Here is an 18,099-nt window from a genome sequence, read left to right on the forward strand (position 1 = left end):
GTCATAGTGTCTGCCGTTAGCAAGCCAACTTCTATTTGGTCTGCCTCTCCCTAAACACTTTCATTTGAGTTCTGGTATAGTTCAATAATTGTATTCATAATTTATTGCGGCCAGACCATTGCCACTTAGGTTTTTTCTAATCAGATTTCTTTTTATTTCATCTATTTTTCTCACTTACCTATGCTATGTTACATACTTATTTGTGTTGTTTGAATCTTATGTTTAATGTTATTTGTAAAGATGTCTATAGGCAACGCAAAACGTCTTCGAGTGTAAAAAAAATTTTTTACTACATTTCACTTGGTTTGTTTGCTAACTGATAACTGTCTAAATACAGAATATTTGGCTATAGGTATGTTTAGTTTAAAGTATTTTTTTTATAATGATAAGCGAATTAAATCTTTCATAAACTTTTTGATATCTTTTATCATCAAGAATTAAGAAGGATATGTGCATCTTCTTGTGTTGTTCATTAATTCATAGTGTTGGCAGCTCAATCTCAACATACGTAAACAACGCGCAATGCAAGTCCCACAGCACCAAGTATAAATTAATCCAGCCACATGTCGGCCAATCAAAAGCAATCGTATGACGCTCCCTCGCATTTGACTGCTCTAAGAATAAACAGCACTTTCGTAACTGAATGCATTCGTTTCGTCTGTTGTGTACTTGTGAAAGTCGGATAAAAGTAGAAATTCTGTTTTCAGGGTTGTATTTTGCGCAGCGTCACCATTTTTTGCTGAATGCTCATTGATCAACCATTTCCAATTATTATTTATAATATTGAGTATATTACGTTACTTGGTTTTTGAGACTGCGAGTTAATAGTTTTTTATTCTATGTCTATTAGCTTTCATAGATACTATTTTCAGTGCGATTTTTGTATTGTTTATTTTTATCGGAAGGTTACTATTGTCTTACTAACTTTTACAGATTTCGTGAGCATAAAAATTCCTTAAAAGTTTGATAAATATCGCAACTTTCAAAATAATATAAATGTTTATTCCTTGTAAACAAAGGTCTGCGATGGAAATTTTTTTTTATATTTTATTCATAATTTTGTATCTTTGTAAATAATCTGTGGCTATTAAAGCATAACAAACACTTTTAAAATATAAACGCATCTCCAGCTAACTGAACTGGCAACTTCAGAAGCGTTAATCGAAAACCACTGATATTAAACGATAAAGGATGCATAGCTGGAGCTTGTTTTAGTAAAATTATATTAGCTTTATATATACGAATCGTGTCTGGACCTAACATCTAAAGGGACTGACTTTGGGCATGGACATTGGTCCTCATACACTTGGTCGAAAGCCATATCACCAAATATTTCTGGCCGAAAAAAATCAAATAGGTTGAGTTGTGTTAGGTTTGTTCTCACCATAGCCTCAAATTAGTTCCCGTGTTATCAAAAGCAGGGAGGGCACAGTAGCCGTGATTTGCTTATCCACGGTAGAGCTAAGAGATATCTACCAGCCCGAAGCGAAAGCACTGAGGCAAGCAGCATGCTGCGGAACAAAGATAAAGCGTGTGTCTCTGCTTTTGCAGCGGAGGAGATATTGCGGAGGATTGTCGATATTACACTGCGGTGGCGACGGACCGTTGTCAACAGCCGAATTCTGGTTGAACTCATAACTTGATCCATCGCAGGTGGCTAGAAAGAGTCAATATTTTTAAGTAATCGCTCTCTTGGTCTCCTTTTAGTGACGGACTCAGAGGAGTCTGTTGCCTGTGTTAGATGAAGAGGGTCTTTCTTCCTCAAGGCGGGGCTGCTTAAGCTGCTGATGTTGCTGGAGTACTAGACATATAGTAACCTTTCCTGGACTTCGACATATTTGAATATGATTATGATCGAATATTGAAGAGGATTACTTAGTGCAAGTCGGACAAAACGCGTCGTTACCACTGTAAGAGCAGGTAAACTAAGGCATTTCGCGCACATCAAAAAAAGATTTATTCTTATTATAATAATAAACAACTTTTTAATCAAGTATTAACGATAATAAATTACCGAATTATTAGAAGGTAAACCATCATTACTTTTGTCTTATGGCCAAAGGCCACTTCGGTATTATGTCGACTTTTGTCTGTCGGACGTAAACATAAAAAAGCATTTCAGGTAAAACTTTAAGTGAATATCTAATTTTCAAATTATATATACGAAAAGACTAGTTTAACTGATGTGCCATTTAAGTGCTTCCATGAAATTTTAAACACGGGGAATACTAAAGTGAAAATGACAAACGCTAACGTGATTTTATAAATTATTCCCATTTGCGGACGTCTTTCCATTAACTCAAACATTTATCCAACGGTACGGTATCGAGTGGCGAAACAACTTTTCTTTTTATTTCGGATATTTAGAAGTATATATAGGATAGCATCCGATTTTAGATTTCATAACGACTGTTAGATCTTACTGGGGATGGAATTAAAAGGAAGGAGTTACAAAATTTAGAAAAAAATTTCCTTAGTCGCCATCTTTTTTTACAAGAACATTTTGATAGCTGAGAGATTAAGATTACAGAAAATGGAGCTATAGACAATAAAACAACGTTTGCATTATTGATTAACGAAGCCATCAAGGTTTACAGTGCTAAAATTGACGTGTACGCATAAACTTGGAAGCCGAACAATAGTGTTCGATCTAGTTTGCAATTAAATTTTTCCGGTTTGAATCTATTTCACTTCTAATGAGTTAATGAAAGGAATATATACCCAAATTCGTTTACTTAACAAAGCTATACAAGAATTTATATTCCAAAATCTAGAAGAGCGGAAAGAGTTTTGTTTATTTAAAAAAATGATATAGTATAGTCACAAAAATATTATAATCACAGTAATTCATCTGCATGGAAGCACATTATTCACAGAATTGTCAATTAAAATTAATCTTATTATAATCTCATAACAAATTTGCATGGGCACCAGTCTATTGCGGTTTTCAAGATAATTGTTATATAGTATAGTAATTACAACTATTTACATTCCATTGATTTTAAATTAGACAGTAGGAACCTATTTTTATATCAGCGAAAGTGTTACAAGTTATCTTTGATAGTTATTATTACGTTTTGTAAAAAAAAAAATTATTCTTAAAGTATATAGAAGTTTACGTATTAAAAGTATTACTGTAAGTTCATTGACCTTTCTGTTGCGATAACTCAGCTCCGATGAAGCTCTAAAAGCGTTCCCGGCTAACAGCGACAATATCATAAGAAACGATTGTACTATGTCACCGAAGTTGAAGCCTTCGAGTATGATGAATGGCAAATTTTAGTCAAATTACACCTTAATTCTTTTCACTCCCGCCTGAAACGTTGGTAGCCATTTTTATTTTCATATCGAAGTACCATGTTCGTATTATGTGGCCAAAACTTCCGATCCCAATACCTTTAATCTTTCTGGCAATGTAAAATGAAGAACACAAAAAAAGGTTTGAAATTTTCACTTAATAAAAATATAAAATATTAGACTATGGTTAACGGATCTATTATACACTAAATGTACTTGATTTAAAAAAAGAAGCGTGAATTGTTTAATATCAAACATATGAATTAATTAATGTAATTGTAGTATAGATATTTTTATACTGAAAAAAAAAAACTATCGGATATGTAATATTTACTAACCGAATGTTCAATGGAAACGTGCATTCCAATTAACCCCTGGATCATTAAAAGCTTTGTCTCCGTGAATTAATAGGTAGCCGTTAAAAGTAAAGGGAAATATTGATAATAAAACGACACAACTTGGCTGGCTCGGTCAAGATGACGTTCATTGCGCGACTTTGGAACAAATTAACATATAATAAAGCTTTAGAGGAGTCCAGTGGCAAATTTGAAACAATGTTTTATGAGGCCGTCTATAGAATAATTTATATAACAGGTGATTTAAAAAATATATATTTATTTTGTTAAGTTGCTTAGCGAGCAGCAAGGGATACAGTTTAATTAACCAACGGCCTGATTTTACCTATTTTTTAATTACTTTACGAATGTATAAAATCAATAAATTATATAATTTGAACGAGCAAAAATTAACGTCATAAGTGATTATTTAATTTTTAATTATTAATAATATGGAAATATAATGTTAAATAACAGGTTTAAATATAGTAATAAACAACGAAAATGAATTGATTTAAATACATCAATTTTAAAATAATAGTTGTAAAATACATATTTATGATTTAGTTTTCCCCTGAATATAAATATATTATATTAGGAGGGATAAATTAATTGATTGTGAAACTAATGCGTTGGTTAGCGACTATAATGGTTTTTGTTATAAAATAATTTTCACTCGCAGGTTTATCCACGGTTGAAACTGGTGCGGGTTATTTTATATACAGCAGCATCATAAAGCTAATGATCACGCTGTTCATTTGCAGCGAATTGTGGTATTTCATTTATATCGCAAAAAATATAGACACAATAGTCGAAAGTATTAATGCAATTTTAATACAATTCGCTTCATTAATTAAAAACGCAAGAAGGGTGTGTATGGTTTTATTTTAATTAATATTTTATTCGTCATAAAATCATAATTTTACTAGGTGTTTTTTTGACCTGACTCTCACTGCTGCCTTTAGATTTCGCGGCAGCAGGGTACAGAGAATACCTTGCTTAAGACCTCTTTTGAGGTAGCGGAGGAGGGTCCCCAGTGGAGCCTCAGCTCGGGCTGCTATAATTTTCTATTTTATTATGTTAAAATGTCTTCAAATGCGGCTTTCTTCACGAATCGACGAGTGAAGAAAGCCGCATTTCAATTTACTATTGTCATAATCGTCATCAAATAACTTTATTAATAACTAATTTAAAAAAAATAGATTATCAATTGAACGTAAACGACCGGAATACTCACATATTAATATTCTAAAGGTTCGTTAATTAGAGTTTATTATTGCTAATCTTTTAAAGTTCATATAAATTAATGAGAGACAAATATTCATGAGAATTTTACAGTCGATTCTTCTTAATTTTATTTATTAATTTAAGATTTACGTTTTTACTTACATATATTTATCATTAACAAAATAGTTACAGTAATTTGTAGACCATAGAAATTTCTTAATGAGATTGGGAATGAATGTACAGGATGAGATCACTGGTGTTGCGTATTCAATAATGATGATAGAGTGACCTGCGTGTATACAGAGTGTGTGGCCACAATGTGTTAGTGCTCGCAAATACCGTTACTCCAATCTCAATGCTACGCTTGGACAAGGCATACAATTCACAAAGGCCCCTTTCATTGATGTTAATTGCATAATTTATCGAAAGAAATCGACTTAATTTGCGAAGCTTGAATACCGTTATTATTCTGATTGAGAATTATGTAGCGAAATGTTTTATTCGATGATTAATCAATTTGTTTAACTGTAGTTATGGAAAGAAGTGATTGCATTACAGATTTTTTTTTAAAACTTTGATCGAAGTTTTACAATAACTAAAACTCGACCGACCGGATCAGTGCTCCGTGGAAGTAACATAAATTTGTTTCAGTTTTATTTTAATTTTTTATATATAAAGCTGATTACGAATTTCGATCCAAAAAGGTAACGCACATAGTAGCCGCTGGGTCTATAAGGTTCTGAAGTGGACACCACGGACCGGCGCCCGCAGCAACATCCACCCACAAGATGGACGACCTAGTTAAAGTCATCAGAAGACGCTAGATGCAGGCTGCTACCAACCGTTCTTACCGTAAATTTATGGAGGTAGCCTATGTCCAACTGTGGAAGTTTTACGGCTAATGATGATGATGATTTGCATTTGAAAGATGATTAACTTTTTCATAAAATCAAATAAAGTAAATTATGTTCTAAATACAATCTAGTGTTCATACGCAATATTTATGTATAAAAATTTTAAATATTATTTATATTACAAAAAAATGATTAATGTACATATATAATATTATTTTAGGTATATACATAAAAAAGACCAAAAAAAAACATTAATCACCTTCAAAATTCACGTTTTTTTTTTGCCCATAGATTACACATCGTGACAGATTTAAACATTTTGCGTCGGCAATGGAGTCTCCAAATTTTGATATTTCCACTCAGGCGAGAAGACAACTAGTGGACGTTTGGGAAAAAAGAAATACGGCATATTTAAAGTTTTTTTTGCTGCTCGGCACTTGTACTCTTGCTTTTTGGTAAAACTTTCATCAATTTTAAATTTCTAAAGTACACGCATTGCTCATAATTGAGAAATGCTCTCGACAGGATATATCCTTGCCCGTAATATTAACGAGTAAAATATCCCTATGCATAACTAAAGAGTTTTCGCTTAGGCCCTATGTGTTTGACAAAGATGTAAACGCCGTAAATTTCAGAAGATTCTAACATCATTGGATGTGATTAGATTAAAGAATTTATGAATTACTAATTTAATGCATTAAGATTTGTAGATAGTCACTTATTGCGGAAAGCGCTAGACTTTTTATTGTTGCGATCTTAGCAAAGGCCTATGAGTTGCCGGTGGTATGAATGAATGAAAACAACTAAAAATTTTGTTAATACTGAAACAAAAATTTTAATTTACTTTTGTATGATTTATTTTTAGGTATAGTTATCCTTTTATGGATGACATTGATTACAATTTGATGGTAGCGGTGTACCTACCGTTCGACTATAGCAATTCTTCGACTTATCCAATAGCTTACGTTATGATTGTGATAGTATTTACTTATGTCTCCTATTTTGTAATCGTGAACGATCTTCTAATGCAGACTTACGTCATGCATTTGCTTTGCCAGATATCAGTACTCCAAGACTGCTTTAATAACATATTAAATGAATGTGTGGAAGATTTTAAAGGTAATTTTTTTAATTTATTACCATTCTTGGTCATTTTTAACATGTCAAAAAAATATTCCGGCCTAACTTTGTACCTTTAAGACTTTTTCTTGGCCAAGTAAGTATTCTCATAAAATTCCAAGTCTGTAAACCTTATGGTTCCAAAGATATTTTAATAAATGCCACTATGAATAAGTATTAGCTGATAAATTTTTGTCAGGTATAAATTGTAGTCGCCAGTACCTTTTGTTTAGTTTTTTAATGATCCAAAATTTGTCATCCACAGGAGTCAATGAAGGGGAATTGCTTAGCAGCGAACGATTCAGGGTGAAATTTCACAATAGACTGCGGGATTTAATTAACCAACACAGATTCATTACGAAGTAAAGTATTTAATTTCCAACGTTTCCCACGAGCACACAACGTCTTCTCTATTTACATAAGAGCTGTGTGATCTTTGATCTTTGACACAAAACGATTCTTTCAAATTCAACACCGTTATACGAAGACACTGATTGGGAATACAAGTATATTAAATAATAGCTTAAATTTTTTCAACATTGTATACTGTGTTTTTACTGTTTTATTTTGTTTGGTTGTTGTGATTTTTCAAAGACACGTGTACGAGTGTGAGGATCTCTCCATAAATTTTTTAAGAATATATTGATACATACTCCTATATCGTCACTGTAGATATACACATATATATTTATATATATATATATATATATATATATATATATATACGAGTATATATATAAATATGTGTGTGTGTGTGTATATATACATATATATGTATATCTGCTGCATGGATGTTTCAGTAGACACTAATGTACCAGGTACCAGGTGTTACATAGATATCGCTATTAATAATTAATTACTAAACATATTAATTTTGTGATATAGCAACACTTTGGAGCTTCGTAAGATTTTAAGCTTACCGTTACTGGGCCATATGGCAACAAGCACTGTGCTAATATGTTCCATCGGATATCAAATTGTATTGGTAAGTGTTTGAACAACTTTTTTTTTATCTAAAAATGATGATTGAAGACCAATCCAGCAATGAGTAGATTCTTAGACGTGGCAGTGGAGATGCCACATAGCGCGTAAAGCAGATGGCCGCTAGGACCATAAGGTTCTAGCGTGAATACTAGGAACAGGTAAAAGAAGCGAAGGGCGTCCGTCCACTTACTCGGATTGGACAGAGTCGGAAGACACTGAATGTCAGCAGCTTCCAAACGGTCCGTAGTATTATTTGTAAAATTAACCTGATGTTACTCACTGACACAAATCATTGTTAGGTATGTCACAGTTTCCTTTAGAAGAATGAAAAAATGACAATTTTTATTGTAATTAAATAGAGAGAAAAAGAGGGTTTTTGTTGGTTTTTGTTTCGTCAAGGTATCGGCGGCTATCGACCATTTCGTTCCGTCAGTCCGCCGTCATCGATTTCAGCGGCGTTGCTTTAATGCCCCAACCCCACTTTAATAATGCGAAGTTGAAGTTTAATAATGCGAAGAACAAAAAAACCTTTTAAGTATCACCTACAGTATTAATGTCCTGGTTTTAAAACGGCGTAACTAATATCACTGGATTAATCAGATGTGCTTTAATCATTAAAATAAATATGTAAGTGTTCGCATTGAAGCTCGCGTAGGGGGCCAGAAAAAAAAACTTATACACAAGTCTACATTAACACCATCATAACCACCATCTAAAATCGCGTTAGTCATAATCTGGTTAATTTAATGTTTGATAAATTTCCAGTCTGTTTCCGCAAACATATCTAAGTCATTAATGAGCCTTTTATATCTCGGATATAATATGATAATACTTTACAATTTTTGTCGATGGTGCGAAGAATTGACCATACAGGTGAGTAATCATAATTTGGTGAAAAAGTAATTCCTAATATATTTTATAGCAAGCTCGCCAATACTTCTTACAGGTGGTTTCTTTTTCATTTGCTAATCTAGGTGGGACCAATTACCAAATGTGGCATCTATTTTTGTTAGTAAATACTTCGTAAACATTGCAACAATACTGGTGTCGTTCCGGTCGAAGATGTCATAGATATTTTTTTTATATTGTGACCTTTTTGCACTCTAATATTTACAAGATAAGTTAATTTGTTTGTTTGTACTTCTTCAGCCGATGAACATTTAGAATCAACTTCGTGAGTTTCACTGCCGAATTATCGGTTATCATTGCTCTTAATTTCAGAGTGAAGGCATAGGTGCAAGGGTGTACTGTTTGGGTTGGGAGCGCGGTTTGGCTACAATTCCCGGTGTCCGCTCCAGTCTTTTAATAATTTTAACACGAACTAATAAACCGGTCATATTAACTGCCGGTGGAATGTACGATCTCTCGTTGGATTCCTATGCTAATGTAATTATTATTTCTAATGTACCATGTCTCTTCAAAACTGTTTTATCACTTTCATTTATTATTTTAATATGCTTATCACCTTATGATGTCCTTACCGACAATTAATAAATCATTCAACGATGCACTTTCTCTGGTACACAATAATTTCATTTTGAAAAAAAAACTTAATTTCTTGCAGCTATATATTTAAGTTGGTTTGACATCTTTGAAATTCTTTATCGAGTATGTGCTTCGTTATGCGGTGCACTTAATGGTTACAAAGGTGTTTAGTTCTGAACCCAAACCGTTCACAGACATTTTTAATGCAGATTAAAATGAGTTTTTCGCAAAACATCCCAAAAACTAAAAAAATTATAATTTGATTTAAGATGGTTTTATTTATGGTTTTGCAGAGCAACTATAACTAGGGTTTTCTCCCACTCTTTGGAAAAAAAATCTTAATTATTACCATATTGTAAATGAGTAATAATATCCGTATGAGATTATTATATTGTAGTATTGACACTCTGTTGATGATTGCGTGAGTTCATTTAGTGTGCTTACAATTATACTAGCTAAATTGACCACTCCTTCTGTTGACATGAGAGCTTCAAAGTCGAATCGAATGACTTCAGGATTTTGCGTCTCGGCAGGTAGATAAAATTTAACGTAATGGGGGTCAAATAGCCGATCATTACTAATTTATAAAGCTAATGATTGTTGGGGGATTTGATCGAGAGTGCCGCTGTAGTATGCGCCGGTCCTGTCCTAATGATGCTATGTGAACGTGATTTTGCAGTAAATAACGTCAGGTTTGAAGACCATTTCCAACGAATGGAATCCGACGTTTAGTAGTCTTAGTACTATAAATACGAGTACACATTACGTGCTTTTGATTGTTCATTCCATTTGCAATTTAGAGAAATTGAACAAAATCAAAATAAATTAAGTATTTATGTAAATTTGGGGGAACGCGTTTTGAGTCCCTCTTATGTTTACGTAAGTGTATCATAGAGCTGTAGTAAAACCTATGCATGCTTTAGAAGATCGTTGAAAAATTGTTTATAAATAAATAGAACTTCCAATTTTCTTCATTACTCAAACCTTTAGCTTTTATTGCATCGATGCCGAATTCAAACATTCGCTTTTTACTCCAAAAGTGAATATGCAAATTTTGGGTCCCCTGCGATAGATATGAAAGCACGACATATAAACCAAAGAACCTGTGTGAAGTTCATATGAAGGAATATTATTCAGGTTTTTGGATTACATTAGATAATGTTACGCATAATGTCTAGATGATGTTTCTCATAATGTGGATGATCAAGATATATCATTTCATATTTTTATATATCACCTACATTTCATTCCCACATATCTGTTCTTTCTTTTATAAATAATTATTGTCTTTTAAGAATATTTTAATGTTTCAGCTGATAAAAACATCATACAGTGCCTTTACGATGCTGTTACGATTTCGTCGTGGTTAACGTTTAATACGATTTTCAAGATACGATAATTAAAACGACAATTTAAATAATTATATTGACACCTTACAAAACTTTCAGCCATAGTTAGTTGTATAGGAAATTCTCTTTTGCAATAATAGGAAAAAAGATGTAAAGAATAAGAGTTAAAAATTTATAGAATACAGCTAATTTCATAAATTGTATCACATATTTCTATCACTAATATATTGTTCTGCACTGATGGTTTTTTTTTTTAATAACAGTTATAAAGTTATCAATAATACTAACAACGCTGTTAGTTTAAAAATAAGATTGCAGTTCTCATAACAAGACCTTACACTGAGAAATTAAAACTCCGATTGACGTACAGTATAGTACAAGGAATTTGATTTGGCACGTCGAAAATAATATGTCTGAAACTAAAACATTGTTTGATTAAGTTCTTGTTTGATTAATAAATGCAACTGTACATTTATAAGTCGTGTGTTACGGGGAAGAGCAGTTTTATTGTCGGTCCGGACTTCTGGCCGGTCAGTGAACAGGTGTTCGCAGCGTAAAACAAACTTTTCCGTTTTATGACTTACGATAGTTGAACTTTACGGTCGCTTTGAAGAAATTACACAGTTGTGTTATGAGGTACCAACAAATGGTGCTGAATTAATTAAGTTTATTACTGTTTTGTTTTGGTCTTTTGTAAATCACTTGCAATTTTATAGGGCTACACCGAGTGATTGGTAATAGACGTACATACTTTGAATGTGGCTATATATTCACCTTTTTAAGTTTTACACTCCACATTATCACCTGCATTATAAGTCTGATAAATTAACAGAATAAATATTCGTTTATTTATTATAAAGTATCGATGAAACAAAATCGTGTAGTAATTTATCGACCACATCAAAGTTAAAACTATAAGATAGGTCTATCCTACAAATAGTGTTAATTTATAAATTAATATATAAATAAACCTGAGTCCTCTTTAAAAGAATACTTCGGTTAATGACTTATTAGCTAAATTTCTAGTGAGATAGACTTGCACGTGTTTAGGTATCGATCTTTTTTTGCATTATTATGTAATAATTTTTTTAAGAATTTTATTTTTAAAATTTAATCACACAAGGATCCTCAACATGATAGGTTTACGATGTGGCCAAAGTCAAATTGTAATGATCCGATACGAATATTATGTATATAAATAAATGATACGAATATTTTACCTTTTCAAATTCAAATTTAGAAAGTTTTATTCAACCTACGATGGAAGACATCTTATTGAAATTAAGTTTTGTCTACATGTTCGGATAACAAACACAGGCAAAAACATAGACACTGATCAAGCCTACAATATGCGTTTTGTTACTGTTCTATGCAATAAGTAAAACAAATTACTACGCAAACACTGAAAATCACAACACAGGAAATAGTATTTAAAAAATAATGAAATGACAACACATTCACAATAATTTTTTTGTCCTCTAAAGAAGTCATTTTATTTTTTGTTTTTCATTTGGACTTGATTCAAAATTAAGGGTAACTCGCCAAAGATGGTATTTTCGGTTTCGTGCACTAGCTTCTTGTAATTACCCCCGCACAAAAAAATCACCAGGGCTTCAACTTCGTGACCGGGGAGGCAAGGATATAGAATCTGCATTTACTCTTGCTTTTTTTTAATAATATTATGTCTCCTCAAAATAACTTGTTATTATATATTTAAAAGTCAGACAATAATCTTATATATTGGATCATCGTCATCATTTTAGCCTTAGGGGTTCACTGCTCGTCATAGGGGTGCCTTATAGATTTCCAATAAAACTGAATGAAAGGGGCCCGATCCAGCGACTTCCGATGACGTTAACAGTGTTATTCTCCATTTCGTCATCTGCTCTGCGTGCTTTGTAGCCTGTCTACTCCCTATTTCAGCTTGGTAATCCTGGGCTATGTTCTTTATTTCTGTACTATCGTTCGTTTACGGTACTTCTCAATCATGATTCCATCTCGTAGAGAAATCCCGCATGTCGGATAGTAAAACTTATTGCAATAATGCACTTTTATAAGCTAGGGGACGAAAACTTACCTTCAGTTGATTGTTTTGCTTGTGTTGTATCATATAAAAAATATATATTTCCATCAAACTAAAAACGATCATTATATTAGCTGAATCTTCAAGAATTTATATTAATACGTCGGTATTAATTTTACCATTCCAAATATAAATAAATGTGATTTTATTTCTGTTAAAATTTCTTAAAAAATTAGCATGTAATGCGTGAAAAAATGTATGGGAAATCTATCTCACAGAATTACTCGACTCAGATTTTAGATAAGGTATATTCCACCGGCTTTAGTATTGACATGTTAAAACACTATTGTTTGGTATTATTTACATTCGGATGAAAGGTTTTGATGCATTGCGCCTTTTAGACTGCGGTATGATCGAATACAAATTGTCTATTCTACGAAATCGGCCGCTGCGTCATGTGTGAAACTAAAACTGGAAACATTTGCTTACGTTTTAATTTTAAATTTGTTAAATCGATGCATTATTACTGTGCATGTACTTACATTTACGATTTTTATTATAAATAATAATATGATTGCATAATTTACGGTAATTGCTAAAATTCAGCAAAATTTTTTATGTGGTTTTATTTTGTGGAAATTTACAAAGTGATGATAGAAGAGAAAATGATAAAAGTTATCACTTTTTTCCATACAAACCAAACAGAAAATTAAAACGCCTATCCGTGGCTGTGAAACATTTGACGTTAATCAAAACCAAAAAATAAAAGCGCGTTATATATTACGCATTATACATTACAATAAAAATATAATAATATTATTATTAAAGTCACACAGTGTATGAAGCAGAAACTAATTTAACTTTAAACTAGTAAGGAAAGTAGTTAGTTACTCTGAAATATGTGTTAATGTTTTTTCTGTTAAACTGCGACAGGCCAATGACTTTTGGCTGTAAGAACTTTGTCGAGTTAGTTATTTTAATATACAATTCCCTTAATCATATTTAACATTTATGAAATATGATGTGATGTTCAAAAGGGACTTTGTAGCTTCATTTATCTAGTAATGTTAGGACTTATGTATACACCAGAATAAGATATTTTAAGACGATTGTTCAACTTGACAAAAGCGTTAGCAAAATTGATAACAAAAACTCTGGTAATAACTACGTAATTAATATATAAATAAGATGACGATATAATACCCGTCTACATAGAAAACATCTATGTATTAAAATTAATTACTGTAATTTAGCAAAAGATCCCTTAAATTAAATTCAAGGTCAATTGTTAATTCAAAATGAAATTACCCGTTTATCTTCTTTCTATATCCATACGATAAATAATTAAAAAATTTAGTTTGGTATATAATTAAAAAGTTATTTTTTATATATCAATGTAATTAAAATTAAAAATTTCACCATGTTGACTTTGAACACAAAATATAAAATTCAAGTAACCAGGTTAATTTAAATTGAATTTTGAATCTAGAAACGCGAGCATGAGGGTTTTACCTTCATTTATTTGAGGCTACTTCCGGTCTCATTACGTAGTGTATTATTATATTAAGAACAGTGAATACGTACGTGCATTTTAGTTTATATTGTAAACTTGCTTATTCTTGCCAACTGTTAAGTAAATATCATATTATTTAAATTCTTCCGTTAGCTCTGCTCAATAGTCAAACAAAGACTATTGTGCCAAATGGATTTTAAACTCTTTGTGTGAAATTTATCGTTTATGTCATTGTTTGCATTCGTATTGTTTTAGCATATAAATAATGAGTTTTAAATATGTTATTACGTCATTACGACCTGAATTGACTTAAAAGAATTTAGATGATGCTTAAGCATGTCATCCGTTAGACGCCCACTGCAAGTTATAGGCCCCACAGATCGCCACGAGGGCCACGACCATGACTATATCATCGATCCAGCTAGTGGGGGCCTACCCTCGCCTCGTCTATCTGCTCGTGGTCACCAGATGATACTTGGATCTATTAAATATGTTGGTATGACATATTTGACCTAAAAGAATTTAGATGGTGCCTTATCATGTCAGCCGATAAACCTCCAAGACTTCTCGCAAACATGACCACGATGGTCTTACGTTGCCTGCACCCAGAGACTTCCGGCGATCCAACTTGTATACTTTGTGTAAATTAAAAAAATTTTACAGCTCTCACACGATGACAAAACCTTAATGATTACCAGCTTCTTTAACATAGGAATAATCCCAAAAAAATGTCACATTGGGTATAAGATTACGGTTTGTTAGCCGTGTTAGATTAGGAACCATACATTCTCTACGAGAAAAGGCTTGCGTCCTAAATAAAGAGAACATGAAAAGAGGCCAGTTTTTCTTTAGTAACGCGGAGAAATGTCTGCGTACTGTTAAAGTGAATTTTTGGAAAGCCATTCTATTAACCACACGCGTAGGCGACAAGCTCTTAATATTTTCATAAAAAGAAACTATTGTTAAAACACTATTATTAAACTAAATAAGTAGCATCAGCTATTGAAACAAATTTTAAAAAAGGTTGCATAGACACATTTGAGAAGCGCTTGTCATATTTCACACAAAATTTTTATGTGAGTTATGATATAACTCATAGAAACTCCACCTTTCAAAACATCGTCGTTGTTGTAATTCCATTTAATAATACTTTTAAATAACATTTACATGAAGTTTGCTTAATTAGTTTTACCTTTATTCGTGTCTTAAAACTTATTATTTTATAAAATATTTACTTTTTATTCAAATGTACTTACATTGTTTATATGAGCATCTGTTGAAAAATTTAAGTAAATAGTGTATATAGTAATATTTTTAATTTAATTTATAGCAAAGGAATTGTCTGGAAGATATCGCTCTTAGTTATAACACTGACTAATATTACTCTAGGTATATATAACTATAACCATTTTAGTCTTAGGGAATTTTCCTTTTTTTTTCTTTGTCCAGCAATGAACGTCTTAAAGTTCAAATGATGACGATGAAGAATTTTAATTTTAAGATACGGTGTAGAAAAATGTTAAGTATCTAAACATTTATTAATATAATAAAAAACTCTACCACTACTGTATCTATCCGTATCTCAGTTCCTTTATATCTAACCTAACATATATCGTGTGTAAATGCCTACATGTGTGCAAATATGTATCGTTGAAATACACGTCCACTTGCGCTGAATACTAAGAATTTATTTTATCTAATGGCGAGGAGAGATGGGCATTTCATCGATTGAAGCGGTCAGAATGTATGTACATGTATATTACATATGTACATGTACTAAGATATAAATAGACATTTCATCCGTACTATATGCAATAACTTTTCTGAAATTATAGTGAAGTAAATGGTTTTAACATGAAAACTTAAATACATAACTTATTATTTTATAATATGATTAACATTAATTACATTAAATTTGTTCACCAAAAAAGATTATAAACATGTTTTTGTAATTATTTAAGTATAAATAGAGTAATAAAATATATATTATACTTTTCTACACGCTTTATAAAGATTGCTATTCCAGAAAGAATTTAACGATGGACTAAAAATAAAAATGCATTGAAACACACACCGATAATAGATTTAAAAATAGTCCGAAGACAAAAAAATGAAACAAGAATATAAACGCATAGGAAACAGAATGAGCGCGCTTGTACACGTATAAAGTAAACATAAAAACACTGCTGATTAAATAAAAGCAGACTTTAGGACATTATTGACCAATGTAGACTAGTATATTTGAATTTTAATGTTCTTAAAACAATTATTAATTCATCAATCTCTCAATATCATTTAGAAGCTTTTATATCAAAATGGAAGTGATGTTTATTAGTTGTGAATTTATTGTTTGCTAAGCCAATATATTTACATATTAATCGTAAAATATATATCAATGTTTCAGCAACAAATAAAGTATTAAAATACTGAAATATTGTAAGTTATTAAAACATCACCGACATCATCCGTTAATTAAAAATCAATACCTGTATATGCGTATTCTATTAAATTACAGCTCCGTGTATGCCGTTGCTTTGTGTAGTTATCTCTTCATCGATAATTTGCTCGTTCACGGCAGCTCGTCAGCGCTATACGGCGGTCACTCACCTGGCTTACGTACCCCAGTTCAAGTCGTACGAATATGACACGAGTTTACTTACTACGATGATATCATAGATCTTGTCCATTTCGATATGAAATATAATATCTGCTATTACATGGACGTAATTGCATTCCAGGCGTTTTCTCATATTTAGACGGTCGTTCATTATCTTTTCGTAGGTCGCAATAAAAGAACACGTAAAATGTCGGGGGGTTGCTCGGTTGTATTAATACTTGGTTGATTTTATACGATGCCGCGTTTGTGTCACATTTTTACGGTCGTACATTCCGAAGTCTCGAGTTCATTTTAATAAAAAAATGTTCCGACAAAAGCCTTCGCTATTCTCAGTGAAAGAATGCGAGAATCGCTTCTTAACTCTACTTATAAGTGAAGCTCGAGCTATTAGGTTTTATTATTATGTTAGCTGAGACCGCTGATAATTTATAAAGCTAAAATAGTATTTCTTAAGATTTTTTGCTTCGGCTTATTCAGCACACAAGGCACGTTAGACGAGTAACACAAATAAATACGTACCTAATTACGCATGTGTAACACGCGTGGCGATTATAACACAAAACAGGCGCTCGCCCTTTGTTTACTAAGTGACGCATGAGGCATGAGGCTCAATGCAATCTATAAACTGCGGAGTCGTTTACCTTCCATGCGACGAGACGGCCGCCATGTGCGTAGATGCGTGAGCGCAGCGCGGGGCAACGGGCAGAGAGGCAGAGCCCGCGGCTGCGCGCGGACGATGGCGCGCTGGCTGTGGGCGGCTACGCTCCTTACTGCCGTGCAGGCTTGGAGACCGCCAGCGAAGCCACTCCTGCTCTCGCCTTCGGCACCCGTGCGGTCCACGCGCCACGCTCACGCCATCCATCACCTGCACATATTTGGGTGGCACCTCGAACTTCAAGAAAATCGAGCCATCCGATCACCGTATTACGACGAGTGTCAGTTTTACAAAGGACGTGTTCTTTACGAGGACGAATCCTCAGTGACTGTTACAGAGTGTGGGGGACAACTTTACGGACTACTTCAGGTCGGTGGTGAAGAGTTTGTACTACAGCCGACCCGGCCTGATGGCAAGAGCTCGCATGTGCTGCGGCGACGCGATGTGACACTTTCGGAACTTCCCGCGACCTACAATCTGACTGGTGATACGGTCGGAGATCTCGACATCAATTTCGATGATGAACCGCCGGTGCCGCATGTGCGCTCACGTAACAGCGACCACTCGGAAAGTGATCATTATTATCGAAATATACGCCCGGTAACCCGACCGGTATCAGGTGTGTGCATGTCAAGCTTTTG

General features: G+C 33.0%; 2 protein-coding genes across 2 annotated transcripts in view; both read left to right on the forward strand.

Moving 5' to 3' along the window:
* Window positions 1-3,773: 3,773 nt before the first annotated feature.
* Window positions 3,774-10,687, forward strand: LOC137931701 (odorant receptor 94a-like). The gene is made up of 9 exons (XM_068775189.1): window positions 3,774-3,891; window positions 4,315-4,502; window positions 6,005-6,168; window positions 6,579-6,832; window positions 7,098-7,194; window positions 7,718-7,817; window positions 8,582-8,689; window positions 9,038-9,202; window positions 10,615-10,687. Exons 1-9 carry the CDS (start codon window positions 3,774-3,776, stop codon window positions 10,669-10,671), a joined length of 1,251 nt encoding a protein of 416 aa, XP_068631290.1. The 3' UTR covers window positions 10,672-10,687.
* Window positions 10,688-17,512: 6,825 nt separating this feature from the next.
* Window positions 17,513-18,099, forward strand: part of LOC137931544 (A disintegrin and metalloproteinase with thrombospondin motifs 1-like) — a 36,462-nt gene continuing 35,875 nt past the window's right edge. The window contains exon 1 of the mRNA XM_068774970.1: window positions 17,513-18,077. Within this exon, the coding sequence (XP_068631071.1) occupies window positions 17,540-18,077 (538 nt within the window). The 5' untranslated portion in view covers window positions 17,513-17,539. The remainder of the gene's footprint in view (window positions 18,078-18,099) is intronic.

The sequence above is a fragment of the Battus philenor genome, unplaced genomic scaffold (assembly GCF_028537555.1).
Source record: "Battus philenor isolate CCGP_79_NKW_IND1 unplaced genomic scaffold, ilBatPhil1.0.hap1 SCAF_8, whole genome shotgun sequence".
NCBI lineage: Eukaryota > Metazoa > Arthropoda > Insecta > Lepidoptera > Papilionidae > Battus > Battus philenor.

Coding starts and splice junctions, on each gene's coding strand:
- LOC137931701 (XM_068775189.1), top strand. CDS start 3,774: ATGACGTTCATTGCGCGACTTTGGAACAAATTAACATATAATAAAGCT. Junction 7,195..7,717: donor CAACACAGATTCATTACGAA/GTAAAGTATTTA, acceptor TTTGTGATATAG/CAACACTTTGGAGCTTCGTA. Junction 8,690..9,037: donor GCGAAGAATTGACCATACAG/GTGAGTAATCAT, acceptor TCTTAATTTCAG/AGTGAAGGCATAGGTGCAAG.